Source organism: Aquila chrysaetos, chromosome 10 (genome assembly GCF_900496995.4).
Source record: "Aquila chrysaetos chrysaetos chromosome 10, bAquChr1.4, whole genome shotgun sequence".
Classification (NCBI taxonomy): domain Eukaryota; kingdom Metazoa; phylum Chordata; class Aves; order Accipitriformes; family Accipitridae; genus Aquila; species Aquila chrysaetos.
Genome location: NC_044013.1, coordinates 34333983 through 34360676, shown reverse-complemented (window position 1 = coordinate 34360676; position 26694 = coordinate 34333983). Strand labels below are relative to the sequence as shown.

Here is a 26694-nt window from a genome sequence, read left to right as displayed (position 1 = left end):
GTCTGGTGAAGAGCCACAGATGAGTTTTAATGAATCAGCATTTTCCAAAGGAAAATGATATTTCACTGGGAAGTTCTTACCTGCTAGGACCTCAGGCAGTGATGGTTTCTGTGATCTTCCCTGTAAACCTGCCCAAGTTTTTCACCGATTCAGAAAGAAGCTGTGCTTTTGCATGTGATGGCAAAATCCTGCTGCAATCCTTTAAGGTATAAAATACTGCTGTTTCAGTTTATCTGTTATTTTAAGTTAGCGCAGCCAAACGGTATGAGAAGACTCTTGCTTTGTGACTCAGATTTATTCTCCTATTGGCCAAGTACAGCCAGAGTGCATTTGTAAAAAGCACTCAAATGTGGCATCAAGCCAGGTCCTTAGGTGAGGTGGGGGTTTTCCAGTGTCGGTATAAGAATCCAGGAGTTCTCACTGAGGTCAGGGAGCGTCCGAGATAGAAAGCAGGTCCCAGAGTCAGAGGGTGACTTGTCTTCCTTACAGTCCACACAGGGGCCCTGCTGTGCTGAACGCTATCACAGGAGCTTGCTCCTGTCCCCAAGTAACCGCCGTCTGGGAAGGCATGAACGGTGTGGGAGAGGAGAGGATCTGCTGCCGCAGGAGAGCTACTGACGAGGAAGGCTGACTTGCACAGGGCACATACTGCAGTGAGGAAGAGCAGGGCTAAGGGATGAACTTTGTAAAACTATTGCTGTCTTTTCCCTGGGTACCCCACAGAGCAAACAGGAGCTGTTCCCCTCGCTGCCCTCGGTAGCAGGAGGTACAGGACAGCACGCTGGGGGGGCTGAGAACAGCTTCTGCCTGGTGACACTGCAGTCCCCACTGGACTCCATCCATCACTTGGGAGCAGTTGTCTGGAACAGCAGCAGGTCTTCAGGAGCTGAAAAGTGAAAGACAGCTCCTTTTTTCTTAATTTAATTTTTATCAGTGGTGACTGTTTACATTTATGCTGTCAGTCTGAAGGACACCATTCAACAGCCACTGTATAAACAGTCTTGTCACTGGCTTAGGGAAACAATTGCTACGTCTGAATGCCTTTGGGACCTTCCCAAATCCTTGTCAATTAGTGTCAGTAACGTTACTTGGCATGTTCCAGCAATTGTCAGAACTGCTATCAGACACCACTGTGTGAAAGGGTTTCAGCTTTGTACCATTGTGCAGGACAGTTATTAATGTCCTATCTCTTTAGAAACTGTGGAGCAACAGGAACCTGGATTTAATAGGCTGGTATGTTTTTAGGAGCCTGTTTCTTTGCTAATTGCAGCTCTCACGTGTCACTTTTTTGTTTTCCCTTCACCAGGGTGAACCAACTTGTGATGCCACCGGCCTCTGTGAAAGTCTGAGACGGTGAGTGACCCAAACTAGCAATTGGTTTCAAGCTACCCATCTGCTCCAAAACCCCTGTCAACCCATTTCTTTTCTTATAAATTGGAAAGAAGTTAACCTTAGACAGCCATGGTCTGTACCTTTGCTACCCTCAACCCAAATCAGAGCAAATCAAGAACAGGGAAACCAGGGGTCAACTCAAGTGGCCTTTGTTGTACTGAGTTGCTTCCAGAAACCTGGTGCTCCCTTCTTTGAGCAGGTAGGACCATGCAACCCCTATTGACTTGACCAGCAGCAGGTGTGATTGTCCGAGGCCAGAATTTAGAACATATCTTGCATTCCTAAAACCTGCTGCTGCATTGCTCTTGGTCCAACATCTGCTTGCTATCAAATGACCATTCCTAGCATATTCCAGATTTTCTGCAGAAAAATGTTTTCTGGCAGCGCATGAACTTGCATGTTGTTGCTAGGACTGTCCCCACTGCAACCCTTGACTGAGGGTGACAGAGCTGAGGCCTCGGCAGCAAGCCAGAGGGAGAGTCCCACTCCTGCTGCCCTTTCTTCTCCCTTGTTTTCACGCTATTCTTATCACTCACCAACAGTCACAGCACTGCAGCTCAGAGCTGCAACAATTGATAAACACTTCCCAGCATTTTACTGTAGCCAAAATTAATTAAAGCAAGTTTTTGAAGAGGAGATTTCTTTCCCATAAATTAAATGCATTGAAAGACTAATCATAAAATCAGAACTCAATAACACACTTAAGAATGGTCTTTCAGGGAAAAGATTTAATACAATCTCTAGTACAGCAGACGTGTTATTTCCACAGAGAGGAGTATATTCTGGTGTAGGCTAAGGATATGACAGGCCTGCCTGTACCTTGCAGTCTCTGGGCTGGGTGTGGACTCAACACGTTATTATTTATCAGTAGCTTTTAGACAAAGGATTTTTTTTTTTAAAAAAAAGCCTCAAAATATCTGGGAGGAAATCCTGGGTGGTGTTGCTGAGACTTGCCTTATAAAACACTGAACACTTGGGTCCTGTGCACACCTAGGTTTTTCACTGTATTTTCTTCTCTTTTGGTCCAGTTTCATACAGGTTGAGAGAAATCAGGCCATTGTTGTAGGTAATTTTTCTATAACCCACCAGTCACTGATTTTTAAGGTCAGGGGCAATTTCCTGCATAACATGGAGCACAGAACCTCTCACAGGAAATCCTGCCGCCAGAGAACTGGTTGTCCTTTCCACTTAATCTAGAAAAGTTGCTGGCCGCTTAGGTACACCACAGCATCCACAAGTTCTATCTCACCAGTCAAAAGATGTGCTGATGTTGCTCTTTAAAGCAAGCATATGCCACCAGCACGCTGAGAGAAAGCCAGCCTCTGCTCTACCTTGTTAGCAGCAAGAGTGATAGCTGAGCTCTACTGTTGGGGATGTGCATGTTGGACTGACGGCCTGAACTGGGCTCTCCAAAGGACAGCAGTTTTGAAAATGACAATTTAAGGCAAGAGGCAGTCCCTGTTTTCTTTAGTAAACTGATGGGGTTAAAAACAGTCTCGCAAAAATTAACTGTGTTATCTGCTGAGCTGTTTAAACCCACATCACAAATAGTTGTACCTACACAACTGACATAAACAAGACGTGGTCGATGCCCTCATAGCACCTCCTTGAGCAGACTGTGCCTGGATGACAGTGTATTGGTGTTTCCCATTCCAAAAGTCTACAGTACATCCCCAAGTGCTGTCTCCACACTGGTCAAGCTTTGCTAGCCTCCAACTTGGATGGAGGCAAGGGGTCTCTTAGCTGGCCTCTGCCACAAAGCTGGGGTGCATGTGTTCACCATTACCAGTCCATTCCTGTGACTGCCTCATTAACCACCTTCTCTTCCCTGTTTGCAGTTGCCAGTGAAGGAAACGACATGTGGACTCCCGCTCCCACCACCACTACCCCAATCTCAAGCTTGAAGCCCTTCTGTACTGGAAACTGGTGGATCCTTCAGCTCCACGCCACCCTGGAAGGGTTATCCAGCACCAAGTCAATCACACCACTCCAGCCTGTGAGGTCAGGCACCAGGAGATGAGCAGGGAAGCCTGGAACACAAGAACTTCTTGAGCATAAGGACGTTCACAGGTTTCTCTGAGCATCGAAAGCAACTGTCCACTGGACCCAAAATGTGCTACCCAAGTGAGTGACTGTAGATTGTGTATATGGTTTTAGTTGTAGCCAACAAAGTCCGCATCGTTTATAGGGCAACTTACGTCCTACTGAATGCTGCTGTTGCGTCAGCACTCCCACACCCACAGACTGCACTAGTTGGGGACCTATTCTGTACATCACCTTTTCTTTAACACTGAAGGCTCAATTCAGATTATTATTTTTTATTTAAATATGTCATAAGATGCTTTATCTCTGCTGAAGACATTAGATGACAGATATATATATATATATTTAGATAAACAGTTTTTATTTAAACATTTAAAATCTGGAGCTGCCTGTGCAACCATACCAGACATGAATAACGTCCACAACTCTCCTCATCTCAGTGCCCTGGTATCAGGTCCTGCAAGGGCACCGTAGGAAGACTTCCAGTGGATGACTTACCTGTCACCTGAGGCTGAGCAATGGGACAGAGGAGAGAGTTTTACTGCACTGGGTATGCTGGTGGTTGTTACAGAAAAGCTCAGAAGAACTATGGACAGAAATACCTAGGGGCTCTAGAGTTTGCTCAATATGCTAAATTCAGCCTTGCCTAGGAGGTTCACAGGTTTTTAAAATACCAAAATCCATCTGGCTGAATTGCTTTACCTAGGGCCCGGTAGTGCAATACTGCTGTGCCAGTGACATCATGCTTTGTTTACATGCATATCATATTCCATGTATTGTCAATGCTAATTCTCCCTCTGTCAGTGTTTTCAAAGCAGGTGGCTGATACTCTACCGTAGCTGTTTCCATTGGAACAATGCTTAGGTTTAATGCATGCCCAACCTCATGCACAGTCCCAGACTACTTTTACTGGGGTGTCACTTTTATCTTTATGAAGATGCATTTGAGATCTTTCATGTACAAGGCCAGTGTCTGAACTGTGTTAGTCTCAATGGCAGAAGTGTGTGTCTGTAAAGCAGAGTACCATTTCACTAGTCTTGTTTCCTGAACTTGGCCTCCAGAAGCCAAATTTATGCTATATCAGCTTGATGCTGCGACAGTGTGGGGAAGGCAGGCAAGCACAGGCCCTGAAGAAAGAGTCAGGCTTCCAGAGAACGGGCATTGGTTCAGTGAACTCCCCACTCCCTTTTTCCCATTTAGATGCCTTCCACAGTTTAGATACTCCCCTCCAGTATAGCACGCATCTTGAGTAGGTGAATGCACCTCACTCTTGTGCTTATGTTTAACAAGTGGCTGCAGTTGGGCTGCAAGTAGGACTGAATCAGCAAAGGAAATGCCAAACCGGGACTGGATGTGAGCTACGACTGAAAGCTGGCTGTCCTGATTGTGGCGTAAGTTTGTTCAGAGACACAGGAACGTACTGTTAGTAGATCTGGGGTTTATCTCCCATTTGCTTCCAGGATGCGCTAGGACCTACAGTAGAGCATTGTAGTAGAGATGGTTGGTAATTCCAGGAACCAGCGAACTGGTTAGTACTCACCACATAGCCAGTCTCTGCCCAGGCAGATGGGTTCTGAGGGTGACTCCTATAACAATGTGAGCCTCTTCTCCTCATCAAACTCCACAGGACTCTTCTGCAAAGGTTGCTCTGTCACCTAAAATACCTTAAAAATAGCTTTAAGACTTGGCTAAACAACAAGAGCCAGAAGTTTTCCTTGAGTGCCTGGGCATCCTCTGGAGAACAAGAAGTGGGTGCTAGAAATAATAAAGCAAAGCAAATCCAAAACAATGCTTCATTTCCCACCTCATGCCACTATTTACATTCATAGGGGAAATACCACCTCTGTAGTCTATGAGCCAAACACTTGGCTTTAAAGGCACATGAATTTCTGATTCCCATTAAGAAATTCCTTGTTAAGCTGTTTAAAAAGAAACAAAAAGCAACCCACCAATCAGTCATTTCATCTCAGAGACCAAAGAAGATTAGCCCCATTTCCTAAATTGCTTTTCCGATAGGCTCTCTCTGTTGTAGCATTTATTGTCAACAAAACGAAGCATTCCTGCTAAAGTTCAGAGATGAGGAATTGTCCTTAAACTTATTTCTCAGGAGTCAACAATGGAAAGGGAACGTAAGTGTTTTGTAATTTCACTAGCTCTCCTTGTTCCTGACATGCCACAATCCTTGTTAGAGAAGCACAGCGCTGTTACAGGAGGCCAGCTTTATCTTCTGTGCGAATGAAGGAAATTGCTGTGGCTTCCTTTTTAACGAGGGAAGAGGAAAGGAAAGGGAGCAAGCAATGGAGTGAGAAGTGAGTCCTACCTGTAGCAGTTCCACACCAAGGGATCCCTGAGTCATGTTCCAGGCTAAGAGAGGGAAGCCAAAGCAGCAGCTATGACAGCTCAGAGGAGATGAACAGAAAGGAAACTCAGCCTTTCCACCTCCTGCAGACGCTGCTGCTCCTTTACGTGTTGATGACCCATATTTGAACGGCCAGAAGCTGAAAGGCTGCGTTTCTTCTTGCGTGTTTCTTGGTCTAGCTGTGAAGAATTGTTCAGTTAGCGCTTCTATAAAGGTATTTGGTCTATTAGAGGGAAACCAGTCCATAGATTAAGGCAATAACAGGTACATCAAGTCTGGACATGAAACATATGTATTACCGAACAGAAACTGGACCTATGTTGCCATATAAGCCCCTTCCCTGGATTCTAACATTCCTGTCCCAGGACATCAGCCCATTTCTGTCAGTACGTGACTTGGGGAAAGTCACTGCCTAGCCTCAGTTTCTTTATGTGCACTGCTGAGATGCTGTATAAACAAGCGATGCTGTGTTTCTGTACTCTAGTAGAGGTCAGAAGTTACCCATTATTAAAAAAAAAAGACTTACAACGTTGTGTTATACTGGTGCTGAACTCTGGACTTAGCAAGCAATATTGTGCTGGTTTCCTCTATGACTCTATTTTATGTAGGTATATGTGTAACCAGGCTTGGAAGCTGTTAGGGCCATTTGGTTGTTGACTTTGTAGAGCAGTGGAACAATTTTTGGTATACACATAGGAAGTGTTTCTGGAATGAGAATAGAAGTCTAGACTGAATGCATATTACTTATATCCCAGATGAGTAAGAACTCTCATTAAAGTTAGTATTTCTGTTTTTATAAAGAAAGGCTGTTAATAGGAAGAGAGAATTAGTTTTTAATAAAGAATCCATGTATTTTAGTATCCATCACACCAAGTGGAGCAAGATTCCAGCCTGTCACTTAAATAAGTAGTTGTTCAGGTCATCAAGGTTATGTTTGTGGTTCTAAACTTTGACACAAAATTAAATAGTCCCAGTAAGGACAGAAATACCTTTAAAAGCCACCGATCTCAGCACATACACATCTCCTCAGGACAGGGAGCCAAGCCGAGGGGAAAGGGCTCCAGGTTATCGGCTGGTGCTGCTGCGTCTTGCCCCCACTCCCTGGTACCTGCTGCCTCACTCTGTTCCTCAGGGCTGCGACTGGTCCTTCCCCAGTGCTCTGCCCCCATTCCCCACCTCTGCCCGAGGGCGAACCGTCTCAGATGGTTTGCCGCAAGGCAGAGGCTCCTTCCAATCTCCCCACTCTCTGTGGGACCCACAATGTTAGATGCAGCCTTGCTGCATTCATCAGGGTCCATGCAGGGTGTCCAGAGTGCACCAGGGAGGGTCCGGGACGCCCCTCAGTTAATCACGAGGGCTTTCTTCCACTCCGCTTCATAAACTTCTTTTTTTTTTTTTAAGCAATCATTAACTCCCTCCACAGCTAATACTGCATTTGCACCAACGCACCCACTACAGAAGCAATTAGGTGGCTTGTACACAGCGAGAGGAACAGAGGTGATGGGAACTCCACAGAGAGGCAAGAAAATTACCCAAAAAGCAGCAAGCTGCCAACCCAAGTAACTACAATGCCTCCTGCTGCCGTCACTCACAGAGCTAGAATCTGGGTGAACCCAAGAGCCTTTCCCCGTTTCTAGACTAGTTAAGAGAGAACCTCAGGGTGACTAAATCCTAAAAATGAATGGCTGTAACTCCGGAAAGCAGAGCTCCTCTCTGCACCCTCCAACCTAATTGTTTTCTTCTCCATTTGCTTTATTGTTTGGTAAACCAGCACTTACAATCACTTTTACTACGTGATGTACGGGAGTATTAGTATATATTCTTGTTATACAAGGGAGGAATATAAAATAGTTTTCTGATTTCTTTCAGAAGCAAATGACTATTTTATTTTTTAAGAGCAATTGATTGTGAATCTCAGAGTATAAAAAAAAAGATAAATAAGCCAAATATATACCTTTATGTAAATTAAGAAATAAAAGTATTTAAAACATACCTCCTGGCTCCCTTTCTTGTGTCACCTCGTGCTCTGGTTGCGCACTCCTGCAGTTGCTGTCTGCCGGGCTGGTCCCTGGGACAAGGCTGCCCCAAGTTCCACCAGCCACACAGCTCCTGCCAACACTTTGATGTGGATGGCAATGAACCTACCTGGGCACCAGTCTGCCTGGAGCTTGTTTAAAAAGTAACACCACAAGCCGGGAAAGTCAGAGGGAGCAGAGGGGTGGTGGGTGACAGCTGTCTTTTCCCTCTGAGTTGGCTGCTGGGATCCAGCCCAGGATGAGAGCGGGGGGAAGGAGTCAGTCGTGGGCACAGAGGCAGGGTCCTGCTTCATCCCCTGCTAGGCCCCTCACTGCACAGCACAAGTCAGAGCTAAAAGACGTGGCTGATCTGACCGATGAAAACGGCTGATGTGGTGGTAGCTGTGGGTCTGGTGCTCGGGAAGATGGGCAGGAAGCAGGCCAGGAAATTAATTCCCAAGCGGTAGCCATGGTTGACACCAAGGCTGCCCTTTTCCAGGGACCCTGCACCAGCCATGCCTGCCAGCTTCACAGGATGGTGGCATCTCGCTTGTGGGCAAAAGGAGCGAAGAGGCTGGTTCTGCTGCTGCAGGAGCACCGCAGCCCACCTGTCCTCCTGCCTTGGTCTGCAGTGGCAGCACAGACAAGGTGTGTTTGAGTGTCCCCTTACCAGCCATGGAGGAGACCTCGCCTACAGCGCCCTGCAGCACCTCCCTTCAGCGTTCTTGTCCTTCAGCACAGCTCAAGTGTCCAGGCCAGGACACCCCTGCAAGCAAAGGATTTGTCGCTTAAACAATCAACCCTGATCACCTTTTGGCAGTGCATCTCAGGGCTTCCAGCTTAATCATACTGTGTAAATGACTTGATTAAGCATAATTTTATAAATTCTGATGTTCCGGCAGCTAAGCTTTGAAGCTCAGCAGCTTTAGCAACCATCAACCAACAACTGCTAACATGACACTACTGTTCACGTATTTTTTTTGATCATGGACATACACATGTGCACGTACACACACTTTTCCAGCCCGACCCCCCCCCCCCCCCATAAATCCTCCCCCCACTGTTTCTGTAGAGCACTTACCAAGGCCATCGGCAGCCTGACAAGACAAAAGCCTCGCTGCACAGGCTTGCACAGGGTGGCTACTATGTCCATCTCAAACATATGCTGACACCAGAGCTGCGCATCACCTTGTGAAGCCAGAGCTGGCTTTTGCAAGCTGATGCAATTTATGCTGTAGGTGTCCTAGTCTGACTGCTGGTGCATTTACCATGATTGTACAAAGAGGTCCTGACTGCGTGGCAACCTCTCTTCCACTCCTGATGAAGTCCAACACACTGCAACCATCTCCTAGTGTCCCTGGCAAAAATCTCTGTATAACACATAGTATATTACTTCAGAAATAAAACATTAAAGTTCTAGCATTTGAAAATATGCATGAAAGGACACAATGTCTACCTCACTAGCAGTCGATTCAGCCTTCTCTGTGGTTCTATATGTGATGACCAATGGATGCAAGTCAGGAGCAAATACCTGTGGCCAGGCTTTCTCCTGCCAAGAAGAACCATAATGTTTGCTGGGTGCTGGGGGCAGAGGTTCCATGTGGCTGGGCAGCCCGGGACACCCCTCACAGCACAGCCACTCTGTCGGGAGAGTCACTGTCCCAGTTCAAACCAGCACCAAGCAACCGGGAGTGTCGTGCCACCCCCAGCACATGCTGCTGGCCTCCAGCTGAACAGTGAACTGGCTGGTTTCTCTAGTCTCGCAGCACAAAGCAGAACACTACAAACCCTGTAAACACCCTGGGTTGAGACAATTCATGTAACCTTAGGGCTTCTGATGATAAGGAATTACTCCTTTAAGAGACAGCAGAGAAATGTCGCCATTAAGCCTTGCTTCCACTGTGATTTGGGGAGGACAGGTTGTCCTTTGCCTGAGAAAGGGAGAAAAATAAAAATACCACTCACCGTTTTGCATGCTGGACTCACACTGAAGTGTTTCTGAAGACAGCAAGACCAGGCATGTGTCTCTGTGTCTTCTAGGTGTCTCCCAGGTATGTGTTGAGCCTGTCTCAGGCCATATTTTACACAAGCCTGGAACAGCTGGAAATAAGCTTGGGACTCATGTCTTGGCAGCAAGAGCAATTCAGAAAAAAATCTCTGGTTTTGTTGTCCCACACTTCAAAGTAAAAGCTGGTGCAGCTACTTTCCTCTGGAAGAGGACTGGCTGCTGCTGAGTTGATCACAGCTACTATATTTGCCACTTAGCATCGATGCGCCAAAGCACATTGGCCACAAGTGACACATCAGCGCCAGCACACTGCGCTGCTGTAGGACACTTCCCACCCCACAGGAACGTGTTGCTGGCACTAAAACCCAGGGCTTCTCCTGCATCACCAAGATTCCCAGTGCTACAGGGCAGCTAATTCCTCCCCAAGCCTTGTTAGCAAGATGGCTGAGCTACCGTTTGCCTTCGCCCCTGCAGGGCCTCCTGCCTTTGAAAGCCATAGACTGATCAAGACTGATCTGATCTGCAAGGAGGAGATTCAGAGGGAGACCAGAACATGGCTGTTCCAGCACAGGCTTAGCTTGGGACAGGTAAATTTTTAATCCCCTTTGCAGAGAGCACATTTTACTGCCCAGCTTCACCTGCCACACGCAGCCTTACTCCCCTGCACAGGCAAGCCAGCCTTGTCCCAGCCTTTATGCCCTGTCCAAATGCTCCACTAGTAATTCAGCACCGGCTCTTTTGCCAGTCATAGGCAGTGGAGAGGGTCTTAACGCACCTTGGGAGCAAACAATCGGGACTTCAGTTAAAAACAGCCTCCAGCCTTCACACAAGAAGCAGGCACCGGACTGGGAAAGGCAGCTCATAGCCCTGCTCCTCCCCGGACTCCACCTGCCTGGGACAAAGGCCAGTCCCCAGCAGCGCACCCGCAGAGGAGTGCTCCCTAGAACTCAGTGTCCCAGGGCCTGCGGCTATTTTCTTGCATTCAGAAGAACCCTTAAGCTCTTATCACTGCCAAAGAGCCTCTCAGCCCAGGACAGCTGAAAAGAAAAGGCTTCATTAAAATCAAAGCATGCTCTATCCCCTAAAGCCCTAAAGGTCCAGCAATAGACAGGACATCAAATCAAGTAAAATGAAACCTTTGCAATTGTTAAAAGGCACAAATAAGTGCCAGTGAAACACGATTTGACTTGGTGGATTAGTGGCTGCTTTCTATAAACTGTGCATCAAAGCCAGCCTAAAGTCAGGTAATTTAATTGCAAAAGAGTTGTTACCGAAGCACAACTAACGCAATGCCTCGCAGCTTTCCCGTCCCTGTCCCTTCTCCCCTTGACCACTCTGCAAGCGCTGGAGACTAAACACACAGGAGCACGGCAGCCTCCACACTGGCAAGGCAGAGATCAAAGTCAACCTCTCCAGCTTGGCAGCCGACACCTGGCACTGCCCAGTTGCCATTCCTCGGTCCGCGACAACAGGTGGCACGGCTTCAGCCTCGTGCTTTGACCTCCCCGGTCTCTTCCCAAAAGGACAGTGACAAACTGATCCGCATGAACTCTTAACCTCTGTGACCCTGGCAGATATCCTGGAGTGGCTCAGCTAGCCTCCACAGCCCCAGCTCACACTCACGTGGGCAAGGACTCACCCGGCAGTAGTGGCCACGGCACGAGCGTGCCGGGCAGATGCACTCTCTGCAGAGAGGTGAAGGTTCCCTGCCTTTGCTGCCTGAGCAGCCTGGAGAGAGCTCGCTCATCCAGCACACTCCAGTGAGCCGTTAAGTCAAACCCTGCTATTTAAACCAGTCATATACTGGCAGCAGCAAGCTAGAAAGAGTAGATACAGAAAATAATGCCTATCCCTAGTAAAAGCACTGCACGCGCCATGTGCAGAAGTAGGCTTCAGCCTGCTGTGGCGGCTCTGCTGAGAGCACCATGAAAGGCTCTTTCTATAACGCTTACTTTCACCAGGACCTTCTGCTGTCCCACAGCTTGGCTCCGATTGCATCTCTGAGCCTGCAAGTGATGGAGAGCTCAACTGGTCCTCAAAACAACCCAGCATGCTCTGTGGAGCAGAAACCACCCCAGCTGAGGGGGTGGAAAACACTCATAGCCAAGGCTTCACCCCAAAAGGCTCACAGGGGCAGAAGCCCCTGTTGTGAGGCCACAGCACCTGCTCTGCCCATCACCTGCCAGGCCCAGGAGCAGGCTCACGTTCCCACAGAAGAGTGAGGTGGCATCATCCAAACTGGAGAGCCAGGTGCGGCACGGCCCTGGCACTGCTCCAGGCTGCTCGAGGCCCTGGCGACTTTAGCACCAGGCTCAGCTCCCACAACAGAAATCAAGCTGCTGCCCTGCTGCACATCTGAAGAGACAGCCCAGTGGGCTCTAACCCTGTCTTCCCACTCCCAACAAACCCATGTACCTGTGTGCTCGCCTTGCTTCCCACCCACCACACCTGCATGCCGTTTCTCCTCTAGTTCTGCAAGGGCAGTGGTACAAAGTCCCAGGACGTGCTACTTACAGGCACAGAAAGAAGGAAAGAAATCTTTAGTGAAGACAGTGTTCAGATTTGAAACCCCTGCTCCCCTTCAGAGCACCTCCGGATCATGAAACACGGATGGCCCTGACCTGCTGGCCTCTTGTATGCTGCATTTGCATAATACACGAAAAGTCATCACTCAGGAGACATCTGGAGGGGCTTATCTGGGATTGAGGTTTTAACAAGGCAATGAACCAGCTTTCAGCATTAAATGGCAGAGGAAGGGCACCAATCCCAATGCCAACAGTCCCCTTTGAAGCAAAGGCACCCTTTTACTTGGAGACAAGATTGGCAATAATAATTGCCAACACCTTCTGACTGGGAACAAAGACTTGCAGCTCTTCTGTAGGCTGCAACAGCAGCTCTTCCAGTCAAGGCCCTACAACAACCTTCAGATTAGTAAGTGTCTTGGGAGAAAAGGTCCAGCAGGATGAGTCCAGCCCTAAATTGCCCAGACAATCGCGGGAGCACCACACAGAGATCCAAGCACCGGCCTTCACAGAAAGTCTGATCTGTATTGTCCTGGCACGTACCTGCAGCCTAAGCCTCCATCCTGCTCGGGGACCAGCAGCTTCTGCAAAACCTGCTGAGGCTGGAGACCAACAGTTAGCAAGTGTGAGTAAAAGGAGAGCTTCCCTTCACACACTAAGGGACCTTGGAAACCTTGCAGAGCTCCCCTTCACCTCCTGCCCCCATTTGTGCCACTACCTGAAAGGCGCTTGACTCGCAGAGCCCAGCTCCGCTCCGCCTCCTCCTCCTCATCCAGGACACACAAGGGCTGTGTCCTCCAAGGCAACAACTAAGTGCTCCCTTAGTCCCTGAGCGCCAGAGGAAGCCAGTTGTGAAGGCAGAAAGCAAAAGGCAGGGAAAGGAAGGACATTCTCTGCTGAACCCTGCCAGCAGGTGGGCACAGTAACTCCAGCCCTCACCTGCTGCTAACAGGAGCCAGCGCGCTCCTTAAGATGCGCAGCAGACCTTGCAGGATCACTGCTGTGACATGGAAATGAGAAGAGGGCTGCACCTACCCAGGGGTCTGCAACTGAATGTGTCTGCATTGCTGCCAACAGCTGTCTCCTAGGGAGTTTTATGCCATTTGAGAAAAGAATCACTGCAAAAGCAGATAAATAGCCATGGGCAAACACAGCCTTTTGCAGCTCTTCTCTCACTCCTTCCAAAAGCAACATGACATTTCCAGTGCCCTTATCTGTGTCTGGTGGTACAGACCCACCTGCGGGACGAGAGCCGAAGGCACAGCAGAAACAGCCCTGCTCCAGGGCCCTTCACTCTGCCAGCAACCGCCTGCTTCTGACGGGAGCCAGCACCAAACTCCTCTGCAGGAAGGAGAGCACCTGGGCCTTCATGGGGACTGCTCCCTCAGATGCTGGGAGAGGAGTCAGGGCCAGCCACCTATGCACACCTTCCAGCCTCCAGGAGCAAGGTGGGCAGCGGGTGGGAGTGAGGAAAGGAGGGAGGAGGCTTTAGAGGCAACTACAACATGAGTAGGGTTTCAAACACTTTTGAGACAGCTCCTGGCAAGAACCAGGTACCGAACACACTGGAGAACCTGGTCCTGGTGCCCTCCAAAGGCGCGATGGCATTTTGGCATTCAGAAGCCTGGGGATAAATAAGCAGATGTGATTCCATGCCGTCACCTTCACAGACTGCTGTAAGCCTGCTGGTAACAGGTGCCTTGCATGGCTGCACAGAGCCTGCTGGCCTGGCAGACTAGCAAATCAATCAACCATTTCAACTGTTTCACTGTTTTATTGATGTCCCTGTGCTATCACAGGGGCCATCACCCCTCCTGCACCCAGCAGCAAAATGGCAAGAAAGCTAGATTACAGTAGTTACTGATGGCACCTGAGTGGCCAAATTGGATATATTTGACCCCAGAACATGCATGTGCAAGCCCATTTAACCCCAGGCATTTAAGAGACAGCATCTCCCAGACTGGAAAAGCTTTGAGTACTGCTGGGCCTGGGCAAGACAGAAGTGTGCCTTTAGGGGTTACTGCTGAACCTCCCACAGGGCTTGACTGCACGACTCGGCAGTGCCAGCACACCTACTGCAATTCCCCAAGAAATCCAAACAAGCCTCTCACTTCTGCCTTGGGAAATCGTGGAGACAGGAGTCTGTGCTCCCAAACACAGGCTGTTTGGCATTGCCACAGAAGAGAGAGTGGGCATCTACCAGAGCCTGGAGGGTATGTGACCTCCTGAAGCTCCCTGTGCCCTGTGCTGAACCCTCCACATTGAGTCAGACCCGCAGCTTTAGAGCTTAGCATCATGGAAGGTTTATTTAAAGTCATGGAGGACATAAAAACTATAGTTATAAAAGATATTAAAACAGTCCTCTGAGCCATGCTAGCCATGTCAGGCCTGGGTGAGTCCATGGAGTTTACTCCTGTGGCACTGGAGTTTTTTTCTCTTTTCTTTTCTTTTTGGCTTTGCCCTGCTTCTGCTGGTTGGTTTTGCCCTGCTTCTGCTGGGTCTCCTGGCTGACACTCCCCTTGGTTTTCTTGGCAGCTGGAACCTGCTCGGCTTCATTGCCTGCATCACCTTTTCTTTTTCTGTTCATATTCTTCTTCTTCTTCTTCTTCTTGTCAGCCACAGCATCTCCTCCATTAACAGCTTCCTCCCCACTGCCCGCCACTGGCACTCCATTCTCCCTGACCCCTCTGTTCTGATTCTTGTGTTTGCTGCTACCAGGCACAAGGCCTTTTTTCTGCTTGGGGGTTTCTGTTCCCAGGAGCTGCTCCTCTGGGGCTGCTGGTTCTCCATCTTCACTAGCTACTGGTGCTACCCCATTCTCCTCGATGCCTTTCTTGCGATTCTTGCGTTTCTTGGTCTCTGGCAGGAAGCCTTTCTTCTTCCGCTTAAGTGGCTCTGCTTCTTGCGCAGGCTTATTGGCTGTCTTCTCTTTCTTGGGCTTCCTGCAGAGACAATGACAAAAATCAAGAGCAACTTAGTTTACAGGCAGAGAGCAGTGTGACCCATACAGAAGCACAAGGTGCAGGAAGCACAGGCATGCTGCAAGGATGAGCGTTATCCCTGGAGCTGGTCCTCAGTCTGCACAGGGACTGGTTAAATGAACAGTGGGAGCCAGACCAGGACTGAAGAAGGCACACAGAGACTTGAGGAAGAATCCCCATTCCACAGACCAGATAACACTGTACTTACCACCTTCTCAAGCACACCTGCTTGCAGCCCCATGCAAGGGTACCGAGACACTGTCTGTCCAAGGTGACAGCCCCAGCAAGACTTTCACTGTGCTAACAATCCCAAGAGGTCTTCCAGCAAGAACCCCCAACAGACCATTCCAGTCTCATCTAGGCAGCCTTTGTATGCATGCAAGACAGCCACTGCTGCTGCTGTTCTCTGACAGAGTCCGTCAGCAACTTCACCACCACCCCGTCTATGCTGCTCTGCACCAGCTCAGTCCCCAGAGAGGAGTCCTGAAAAGGAACCAGGCTCCAATTCCATGGCCTGGTTTTCAATGTGAAGCTTTTTGGAGAGTTTTTCGAGCTGTGTCTCTTCAGGGTGGAAAAACACTATCCTGAAAACCTGATGTTAGCACTTGCCTCTCAGCACTTCCACCAGGATCCTGTTCACAAACCACACCTGCCGTAGGCTTGTTCCAACTTACCTGCACGAAGATCTCTGCGTGTCACAGCAAGATGGCACCAACAGTGACAGCAGGCTGCACCCCTGAACCCCAATCCCTTCCTCAGGCAGCATGCACAAGCTCAGCGTTTCCTACCTTAGCAATCGCCCTCCTAGCTGCAGTGTCTACTAGCTCCTAAACCAGGCCTTATCCTTGTGCCAGCCCTGGCAGTACGATGCCAAGGGACCTGTGTGCGACTGGAAAAGGGCCTGGGGTTGTGTCACAGAGCTGGATGAGGCCACTGTGCCCTGCCAGCCTGTTCAAGACATTAGAAGGGGCCACAACAACAGCTTCAGCTGCCTTGTATGATTCCTCCCTGCCTGTGAGCCCTCTCACAGTGAGCCACATGTAAGCATTTCCCTCGGAGCCTCTTGCTGGGCTGAGATACCACAGACCAGGCCACCCACACACTGGGACCACAGCTTCCAGCCATGAGCAGAGCACCCAGCATTCCCTAATGCTGTGTGTCTCACTAAATACTGCCAGCAGGAAGGGGAAACAAAAGTTCTTTTTGCAAGCTATTGATAGAAAAGAGAAAAAGATCCTACACTTTTTTTTGCCCTGGGGCAAAAGTCAAATCCAGCTGCCATTTTACACAGGAGCACTAAAACATAAACACTGAATGCTCCCCAGCTTTCAGAGCTGCAAGGCAACCACTCCAAGCATCAGCTGGGGATCCAAACACCAAGGAGCCCAAAAATCACCAGAGAGTACTGAAGGTCCTGGCATGTACTCTCTGGTATCCAGTCACTTCCCAGAACAACTATTCCAGAACTACTTATACCCTCCAGCCTCACATTGGCAGAATCAATCCATCGTGATGTGGTAGGAGCTTAGTGACTCATCCTAGCCTAGAAATTCCTCTGCAACTTCGGTGATGGCTCTTAAGCCAGGCCACCACTTGGGACCGCTGACAGCAGGCACTGTATCCTTGGGTGATGAACTCTTATCTCTACTGGCAAGACGCCATCAGATATCAGACATGCCTTACAATCCTTTCCCATCAAGGACCAATCCTAAGCATGTAAGCACCTGGAACAATGAGCCTAGCATTGTTCCAAACAAGCAAAACAACAAGCGTTTCAACCTCACCAACCCAGGAGCTCCATTGAACTCAAACTCTAGCCTGAGCTCAGTGCCTTGACTTCCTTTCTGTTCCTACTTCCCCACATCAATGAAGACAAGTAGGACAGGCACTCAGTCCCCCAGGCAAGCCAAGAAGCCAGAGTGCCAAGCATACATACGTGTAATTCAGCCAGCGCATGACATTCCAGTAGAGAGAGTCAAGACGTGCCGAATTCCCAATGCCTTCTGGCTGGTTCAGAGCTACCAGCACTTTGTCCAACTCCGTCAACTTCACATGCAGCTTCTGCAAGAGGCAAGTACAAACAGGCAATCTGCAGAGTGAATGGAGAAGTGGTACTCACAGCAGCAGGGCAGAGGCCATCCTTGAGATAAGACTATGGCAGGAATAACCAATCCTGCCTGGCTTCTCAAAGCCACTGCCCTGAGCCCATTTGCAACACCACTTCAATTTGGGGGCAAAAACTGGCAAGTCACACCATGCCATCAGGTACAGGGTTTGCTTGAAAACGGTCTCTAGCATGAGAGGCATGAGTCTAACAGCTAGAATTGTACTGGCATAAAAGGGACTGAAAGGTCCTTTGGTCCTCTTTCCTTTTCAGTCCATGGCTGGGAGCAGGGGGAAGACAACACGTGACTATATAACTATCTAAAAGAAAAGCAGCAGCATTTTCAGCCTGGTTTCTAAAGGATGCAATCATTCTGCCTCTGGCTGCCTCTACAGCTTCCATAACCCACTGGATAATTTCAGTAAAACCAGACAGAACGGGGCGTCTCAAAGGCTATTCAGTTCCTACAAGAGCCTTGGAAATAAACTCTCTCCTCCACCCACTTTCCTATTAGGTCTTCACAAAGAAACAGGCTGTGGTGTGAGCTCAGTGCTTATCAGTAGGAAACTGGGCTTCAGCAATTCTGCTGCTTGTGGTATTTTGCTCCAGTAAATAAGACCATGTTGGAGACTTATTTTGTCACCTACAGAAATTCTTCTCATGTTCAAAAAAGCCATTTTTCATTATGGAAAACAAAGCCCCAGAACAAAACTTCACTCTTGCTCATAAAGCTTGAGAGTAAGGCTCAGTTTCTGGAAATTAAAATCTCTGGAGTTCAGCGGAGAGGACAGAGCAATCATCTGGGACAAAAACCCAGCTCGCCTTCACTGTATCCCAAGCCATATTTCTGCTGATAAGAAAGAAGATGCCACATATGTTTGCAGAACACTGCACAAATCCTTGAACAAGCGCTTGGAGATCAGCTTACAAGAGCTATGGATCACTCCTTCAGACATGAGGGCTTTTCTGTCCTCAAATCCAGCTAGGCATTCCCTCCAGGGGTATCTTCAGTAAGAAATGAGGTGGGATGTAGTGATGGAGCAGTCACAAGGTAGAAGAGGCCTTGGCGGGATTCAGAACAGCCATTTGCGACACACCAGGTCACACACTCACCTGCTCCGTCACAATTTTGAGGAGGATGTTCAACAGCTCCAAGCTCTTGGCAACTTTCTCTTTATCAGCCTTCACAATACGCTTGCCAACCATTTTCAGACTCTGCAAATTAAATGGGGAGATGGAAAAGAAGCATGCATTAAATGGGAAAACAAATCACTCTTCTCAGGAGAAAGCAGAAAATGAGTAATGATAGGCAGGATTAACCTGTCACCAAAATAACTCTGGAACACCACCAAACTCTAGAAAAGCTCAGAAGGGTACATGGTGGAAGCTGCTGATGCCCGGGTTAATTAAGAAACAACTGGACAAAATAAGAGCAAGCATACCACAAAGGCACAACCCTGCTGCTCTCCCTAGTTTCTAAGCTAAAGCACAACTGGAGACACGTTGCTGCCTCCTGGAGAATAAGAGGAAAGACAATATCTGCCCCTGCCCTGGAAAGGCCGGGAGGCTGCCAGACAACAGACTCACCTGAGGGACAACAGTTACTCAGCTGCAGAAGCCAGGATTTACATGTAAAGTGCGAATGCAAAAATCCATTAACATGCCCAGGAAATCCCAGTTTCCAGCACTAGTACAGGGCTTGTCAATCAAGCTTAAATTCACTGAAATAACCGAGAGAAAAAAATCTCATCTCTCTGTGTTCCCTTTATGTGCTGCAGGGTTTCTGAGACACTGAACGGTCTGGCTTAGAGGAAAATAACTCCAAAGATAGGCCAAGTTATTTACAAGTGGAGAAGGGCAGAAAAGAGCCATAAAAAGGCAGCTGGATCAAAGAGGCAGCCCAATGGCTCAGGGGTACTGATCCTCTGCCTGCAGCTGGTCCGCGCAGCCCCACTTACATGGTAGTTTTCTTCCGTACTATATTTCTGTGTGGATGCACACACCACAGCAAGCCCCACAGCTTGCATGGATTACACCAATATGAGATAGGATTTGTAGGGACAAGCTTATTGTAGACAGTGGCGTGCCCCATCACAGCCTGTTTCTCTAGAGAAGGCTGCACTTGCGGCCAAGCCCGCCTTTGCTTGGAATTGGAACACGTCAACCCTGCCAACGGGCAAGGGCCACCCCAGGCTCAGCATCCTCGGTTCCTCAGGCAACACGCATCGCCAATAAGTCACTGCACCAAACCTGTACCCAGCAGTGGAAGGTCATAGTTCTCCAGGACATGAAATTTCTCCTATTAGACCATCTGTTGCTTTTGCTCCATTCAGACTGGAAGTAATTTTAAGGCCTCTGAGCAAACTATTTTCCATCTATATCAGCATAAAGCTGGCAAATAAAGTAAAAATCCTCGCAGACACTGAGAGAAGCAAGAAATTTATTCCCCAAAGCAAGCTCTTTCAATAATGATGCCCACAACAGAAAAATAATGATGGCCAGCAAGAGTATAAGGAACAGTTTTAGCAGAAGTAGTGGGGAGACAAGATAACATATCTGCAGGAATGGCAGCTTTCAAGCAGAATTATTTACTATCTGTACAGGACTCCACACCCTCTGAGTGTCTTTTTTAAATAATAAAGATAGTTATTTCCTGACGTGGGTGGTCCACTCAAGCACTGTATTAGAAAGCCACCATGTTCTGCTTGCTGGAATTCATGCTGCAACTTCATCTGACTATCAATAACTTGCTAATTACTCTCTCCTGATACAGATAGATGTGCTGCAACTCTATTCCAGAGCTGTCATTAACCTACAAGGTCATACAATTCAGCAGCTCTAAAAGCTCTAAAGTCTCTCAGGTAAAATGAGAAACAAATATAGGGTGTGTGATTAAAAAAAAAAAAAAAAAGAAAAAAAACTTCACATGTAGGATATAACACCCCATGGGCCATGCACACTCCATTTATTAGGCTTACCACAACTATTAATAATAATAAATAATAAGCATCATCAAATCAATAATGAAAACAAAACAGCCTGATTTGCATAAAAATTCTCTTCGCAATTTGAAGAACAAGATATTGCCAGGCTAACAGTCATTACTTGTGGTTAAACTAGCTTTCAGAGAGGCTATTAAGTTGAGATCCCTGTTTTGCTAAGTTGCATACAAGTTCACAGTGCGAGAAAATCACTATGGATTGTCAGCTCTTCAGGACAAGAGGGATCAGGGCAGTACTGTGAGAAGGAGCCACAGTAAAGTTAACTGTCCTTTCATCTTTTTAATATACAAACATTTTGGAATTAAGAAGGTGTTAAAAGTAAATTGCATTTTCTCTTCACTGTAGATGAGTGATGTAGATGACTGCGTTTAAATTGTGCTGGCCTGACTCTCTTCTTGCTGCCACCCCTACTTCCCAGCATTGCCCCGATGCTTTGAAGAGTTTGAAACAAATCCAAGTGAAGTCAACAGAAAAGTCCTATAGCTCTAAACAACACCTGAGGGGCTGATTTTCAGCAGTCTGCAAACAGTTTTGGTTTGGGAAATTGGGACCTGCATCTAGTTTGGGGTGCCCAACCAAATTCATGCAGACCTGTAAAATAAAAAGGGTGGCTTGCCCAGCTGGAGATGGAAGGTATCACTGGTCTAGCAACATCAGTGCTGTAAGACTAAGCATCGATATTAAAAGCAGTGTTTTGCATGCGTCTAGAAACACAAGCACAGTTCCATCAACATAAATAAGCCAGAAGCAATCCAGTACAATTTAAGTGCTCTGCAAACAAATAACTCCCTACTGAAATGGATCACTTTTAAACAGCTCTTAAAGACAAGGAAGGAACAAGGAAGAGGGTGGGGGTGGGTGGAGAAGCCAAAGGAGCAGTAAAGAAGCAGCAGATGCGCACAGTTTTCTCTAGTCCAGAAGCAGAATGGATTGGCTTTAAGGAAGCTGGCTTCAGATAAAGTCTTAATATCTCTCAATACAGGTCTTTGCCCTTTCCCTTCTGCTACAAAGGGTGTAAAAGAAATTTACTTCAAAGAGCACAAAACCGCAAGCACCTCTGTATGTGGTATGCTTGAGACAGTCAAGCCCCCGTAAAGACTCGAGTCCAATTCCTGCTCAGCTCAGTGTCACTTATTATCCTGATCTCACCACCACTGTCCCAGAGTACTTCCCCATTACACATTACATGAGATGGTCTCTTCTGTCAAGCATTGCTTGGCTCTTTTCCTCCCATAGCAGGGAGTGTAAACAGTGAAGCATTTGCTTCCATAGGATTTGTGTTAGCATGCAACATCAATACAAACATGCTGCACTCTGGTTACATAAAAGAAGCTGACTTTGGAGTGGGGCTGCTAGCAAGCCTTGGGGAACTGCTCCCAGGGAATGAAAACCCAAGTCTCTTCAATGGGAACTGGGTCCAAACCTCAAAAGCAGCTTTCCCAAGTATTTGTCGTAACTTCTTACTACATAAGGTACCGACCATTGTCTGTATGTTGTGGGTTTGCACAGCAGGTTGCTTTGGTCTGCTCCCTCACTCAGCTATCTGAAAGATGAAATTAGCACTGCCACTCCAATTGCAGAGGTGTCCTGGTTTCGGCTAGGATAGAGTTAATTTTCTTTCTAGTAGCTGGTATAGTGTTATGTTTTGGATTTAGTATGAGAAGAATGTTGATAACACACTGATGTTTTCAGTTGTTGCTAGGTAGTGTTTGTACTAAATCAAGGATTTTTCAGCATCTCATGCCCAGCCAGCAAGAAGGCTGGAGGGGCACAAGAAGTTGGGAGGGGACACAGCCAGGACAGCTGACCCAAACTGGCCAAAGGGGTATTCCATACCATGGGACGTCATGTCTAGTATATAAACTGGGGGGAGATGGCCAGGGGGGCGGGTGTCGCTGCTCAAGAACTAACTGGGCATCGGTCAGCAAGTGGTGAGCCATTGCATTGTGCATCACTTCGTTTTGCATATTCCAATTCTTTTATTATTATTATTGTTGTCACTCTATTATTATTATCATTACTATTTTCTTCCTTTCTGTCCTATTAAACTGTCTTTATCTCAACCCATGAGTTTTACTTTTTTTTTAATTCTCTCCCCCATCCCACTGTGGAGGAGGGGTGGAGTGAGCGAGCAGCTGCATGGTGCTTAGTTGCTGGCTGGGGTTAAACCATGACAGTCAGTCAAACATTTTACAGGCCTACCATGATTTCATTTGGGGAATGTATAAAATATAATCATAAAATTAAAGCAAAAGCTATTATGTAACAGATGGCAAACTGCAACACATGGCAAACGTGCCTTAAAAAGAAAAGGAGCATTTCAGTCATCTGCAGCATCCTTAGGAGAGCCTCAAACACTGATTAGATCACAAAGCACTTGCACAAGGTTGGCAAGTATCTCCATTTTACATAGCAAGACTGAGGCACAAAGCAGGGGTTTTGCTTCCAGCTATGCTACAGGTCAGTGGTGGTGGGTTAAGGGAAAACCCAGAAGAACTTGACTAACCACCTGTTCTGTGATTCAACTGCCATGTGCTGTTCACAAAGGTATCAAACTCCCCCTGCCCTCTGAAAGCATTACCAACCTAAGAGTCACATAACCCAATCACTCAATACGAAAAGCAGAGAGACCACGTGTCTTATACTCAACAGCTATGCTTGCATCACTTGCTGATAATGTTGTTTTTCTCCCATTTTCTGCTTCTCTTACTCTGCCCCTTCAGTAACGGCCAGTCCCACTTTACAGGGAATCTCAGTTCCAGTTACAGCTCAGTAATACCTGTGACGTTTAATCATGCCTGTACATCTGAGCTGTCAGCAGATCTGGGCAGGTCATTTTCCAAAAGGAAAAAATATGGAGGCAGTTTTCACAGCTGGAACTCCCATCTCATCTCAAGCCAATACAGCAATACAGTTCCTGCCTCACCCTACATGGATTCAGCTGGCAGAGATGGTTTTGTCTTGTTATGTCAAACATGCTGCTTCTAAAAGCCTCTGACTGTTTCTGGTGGAGGGCACTCCTGGATCCAAAGTTCTCTGCTTCTAGGATTTCTACAAGGAGAACAGCACACCCCCAGCATCTTACCAATCAGTGTTTTTTTCTTATATTCCTAATTCCTGTATCACACATGGAGGTATCCCAGCTACTGCAGGATCCAACCTTTGTTCCATCCATCACTGCACTTCACAGCATTCCTTCATCTTCACAAAGTATAGAACAAGTTTGTTAGAGCACAGGACGTAAATACCTGCAGTAATTCAGTCATACAAGTAGGACAGAGGGCTGGCAGCTAGTTAACCACACAGCTCCGTGCCTCAGTTCCCCACACAGGATTTCAGTCTAAGCCCAAGACTCCCCTGAAACCTAGCACACAGCAAAAGTAGTGCATGTGCATCTAGGGCCAAAGTCAGCATCCCAGCCACTGCCCAGCTTTCCATGCAGGGGAGATGGCAATATGCTGTTATATAGAGCCAGACAATGTTTCTGGAAGTCTCCACATTCACACCCACCTGCAATCTCAGCTTGCCTGCACCTCTGCCCCTTTCACAGGCACCACAGTGGGGGACATACTTAGCCCAGATGTACAAGACACAGCAGTATCTCAAGAGTGCAGAGGAATGTTCTGCTACCAAGAGACGAGCACATTTCCTAGCTGGAAGTTTGAACACCATTTAATATTTATGCATTCCCAGCACATCCTTCAGCCTATTTCATTGTTCAAAACAAACAGCCCTTCCCCTCCGTGGGATCAGCCTGACAGATCATCACTGCTCCCTGAGCTGGAGAAGCCCGGCCAACCTGCATTCTTTCCGCATGCTGCGCTATCTCCATCCTTCCCCCTCCTCCCCCATAACAGACCTGACGCTGATGGATAAATGTGCAGATTCATGGCTGAATACAGTGCCAAGTGCCTTCTGCAAAACACATACCTCCACCCACTCTGCACGACCTTACACCCCCTGGCACAGCCCAAGGTTGCTAAGGTAAACTCTCTTCTCCAGCAGCAAATAGTTCAGCAAAATTTCCACCCTACTGAACGTCCACAGTCACAATGAGAAAGCGCTTGAGATATGATCTCAGTATGCTTACTGCTTTCACACTGACTGTGAAAGCTAAAGCTTTGCCCTAGCTCCATGCTGCATGCAGGGTCCCAGAGCAAAGACACAACCTGGCATTTTGCTGCCGTTGTGGCTTGGGTCCCTATGGTGGAGTCACACCCAGAGGGGCCCCAGCAAGTGGGTTTGGGGCCCTACAGGCACATGCCCATTACCTGAGCCAAAGCACAAGATTTCCCATGTCAACATACAGGTAAGCTGAGAGGTTTGGGAGGGGCACAGCCTTCCTCTGCTATTTAGAGGCTAATGACAAACTGACAACCAAATGAAGTATTTTAGTATTCTGTATGCTCATAGCTCCTGTTATTATCCAATGTAAGCACCTCGCCTCACCTGTAATTACTCTCACATTTCTCCTGAGAGGTAAGAGGTAAGTCAGCATCATTCCCTGCATTTCACAGAGGCTCAGAGAGGCCAAGTAACATGACTGAGTCACGCAGACCATGACAGAGCCAGGAATCAACTCCGAGCTTCCCAAAACCCAGACAAGCCACCCCCAAATACTTCCTTTTGTGACAATATTCACTATAAAACAGAAGAACCCAAGCTAGAACTTAGGGCTAAATCATGGAAGACAAAGAAGGGAGGAGGGAAGAGTATGCCTCTTCACATTAGTTTCCATCCATCCACAGAACCAGATCCATTTCCAACTCCACGTACACAAGGTACACAAGCACACAAGGAGAGGTTCTCACACCACCCACCTGAACAGCATAGCAGCTGCTGCCTAGAGCACTTAAAGGAGGAAAAAAAGCACTGACTGTCCCTCCTCACTCTGTTCTCTCACTAAGTTTCTGAAGACTGAAAGTATAAATGTTCAAAACTTTTTTTCCTTGCCTCTTTAGCAGAAACAAGTCATCAAGAAATGCTCACAAAGGGAAGGGAACCACCAAGTTTCTGCTTGTCCCTGACCGAGAGACAGAGGGAAGGTAGGGAACTAAGCAGACCCACAGGCTGAAGGGTATAACTAAAGGGCTTTTTTTGCAATGTTTATTTTGGCTATTATTAGAGGAAGGAGCCCAAAAATCCAGAAGCCATTCTCACAGAAAATGTCAATGTTTTCCCAAGTTTAAAGATCTGATTTTTTTTTTTTCCATAGACCATATGAAAATGTAGCAGGGAAAAGCCATACAGGACAGCTGAGGGAACAGAGGAGAATGAATTGTCCACAGAGACATCCAGTATTCTGAAAGCATGTCAAAGATATCAGTTAAATCACTACTGGCCTCATTTTACAAGCTAAGAGGCTGAGAAAGGGCAATGAATTAAGAATTTATAAAGACGGACAGATAAAAGTTCAGGCAATCTTCAAGAAAAAAACTGAAGAATGGCTTTTTTAGAGATTTGATGAAGTCACTGTTAATAATTTATCTCCCTACAAATTAAGACACCGATAATCAAATGTGATGCCCTTCAGAAATGAAGGGCATGTCTACACTGGAAGGCTATATAAATATATTCCTCTCTCCCCCACACATTCTGAGTGGCTCCAGCTAGTTATTTTAAATCCCTAGCTGAACAACACAATAGCAACAAAACCCTCTAATGCCATACAATAAAAGTCTTCAGAGAGCATACAGTAACTTTCAAATTATATGAGTCTTGGAAAAGAGGTCTTGGGTTATCTATACCATCCCTTGCACAGGCCATGTAATCCCCTGTCTGTCTACATTCATGCCTTTCTACAGAAACACAGTTGCCTGCCCAGTCCAAGGCTACGTAACCACCTAAGTGGAAGGAGGAATCACATGTGTCTCATTAGGATTAGGTGTATATTTATCTGAAAGTCTCCAATACTGGTGACTTGGAGTGCTTTGGTCTTGCACTAAACTTGGGTATTAGTTTCTGTGAGCATTTTTTACATGCCAGGATGCCTTGATCCCATTTTGGTTTCAAACAGTCAACCTGAACGCTATCTGCTCTGTCTGTCCCTTATGACATTGACAAAACAAGCAAAGGAAAAAATAGTAGTAAAGTTGGGCCCTTCCTATGATGTACTTACTGCAGAAGACAGACAAAGGAATCCCTCAGGAAACTGCTGTGTACAAGCCAGAGAAAGCAGTTTTAACAACAGTTTTCTGAGGCTGTTTTGTTTTGAAGTTGCTCAGCCGTGAAAATATACATTTTCTGGAATACTCCTCAAAATCCTTTC

The 26694-nt window shown here is 47.2% G+C and overlaps 2 protein-coding genes and 1 long non-coding RNA gene across 7 annotated transcripts in view; 1 reads left to right on the top strand and 2 right to left on the bottom strand.

Annotated features, from left to right (window-relative positions):
• The window catches only part of LOC115347365 (protein spinster homolog 2-like), a 141486-nt gene extending 134144 nt beyond the window's left edge, over positions 1–7342 (top strand). For both annotated transcript variants that reach the window (XR_003925465.1, XM_030028671.2), the window contains 2 exons: positions 1307–1353; positions 3231–7342. Coding sequence is in view for 1 of the 2 variants with exons in the window: in XM_030028671.2 (XP_029884531.1) it covers positions 1307–1349 (43 nt within the window). In the remaining variant the exon portion in view is untranslated. The remainder of the gene's footprint in view (positions 1–1306; positions 1354–3230) is intronic.
• Positions 2103–5074, bottom strand: LOC115347366. Its single transcript, XR_003925467.2, has 2 exons — positions 4976–5074; positions 2103–3422 (listed from the first exon to the last, which is right to left on the bottom strand). It is a non-coding gene; the product is annotated as an uncharacterized LOC115347366 (long non-coding RNA).
• Positions 7343–14626: 7284 nt separating the features above from the next.
• Positions 14627–26694, bottom strand: part of MYBBP1A (MYB binding protein 1a) — a 63358-nt gene continuing 51290 nt past the window's right edge. For all 4 annotated transcript variants that reach the window (XM_041126981.1, XM_030027088.2, XM_030027089.2 and 1 more), the window contains 3 exons: positions 18538–18639; positions 17257–17381; positions 14627–15281 (listed from right to left, as the gene is read on the bottom strand). In XM_041126981.1, coding sequence (XP_040982915.1) covers positions 14747–15281; positions 17257–17381; positions 18538–18639 — 762 coding nt within the window. In that variant the 3' untranslated portion in view covers positions 14627–14746. The remainder of the gene's footprint in view (positions 15282–17256; positions 17382–18537; positions 18640–26694) is intronic.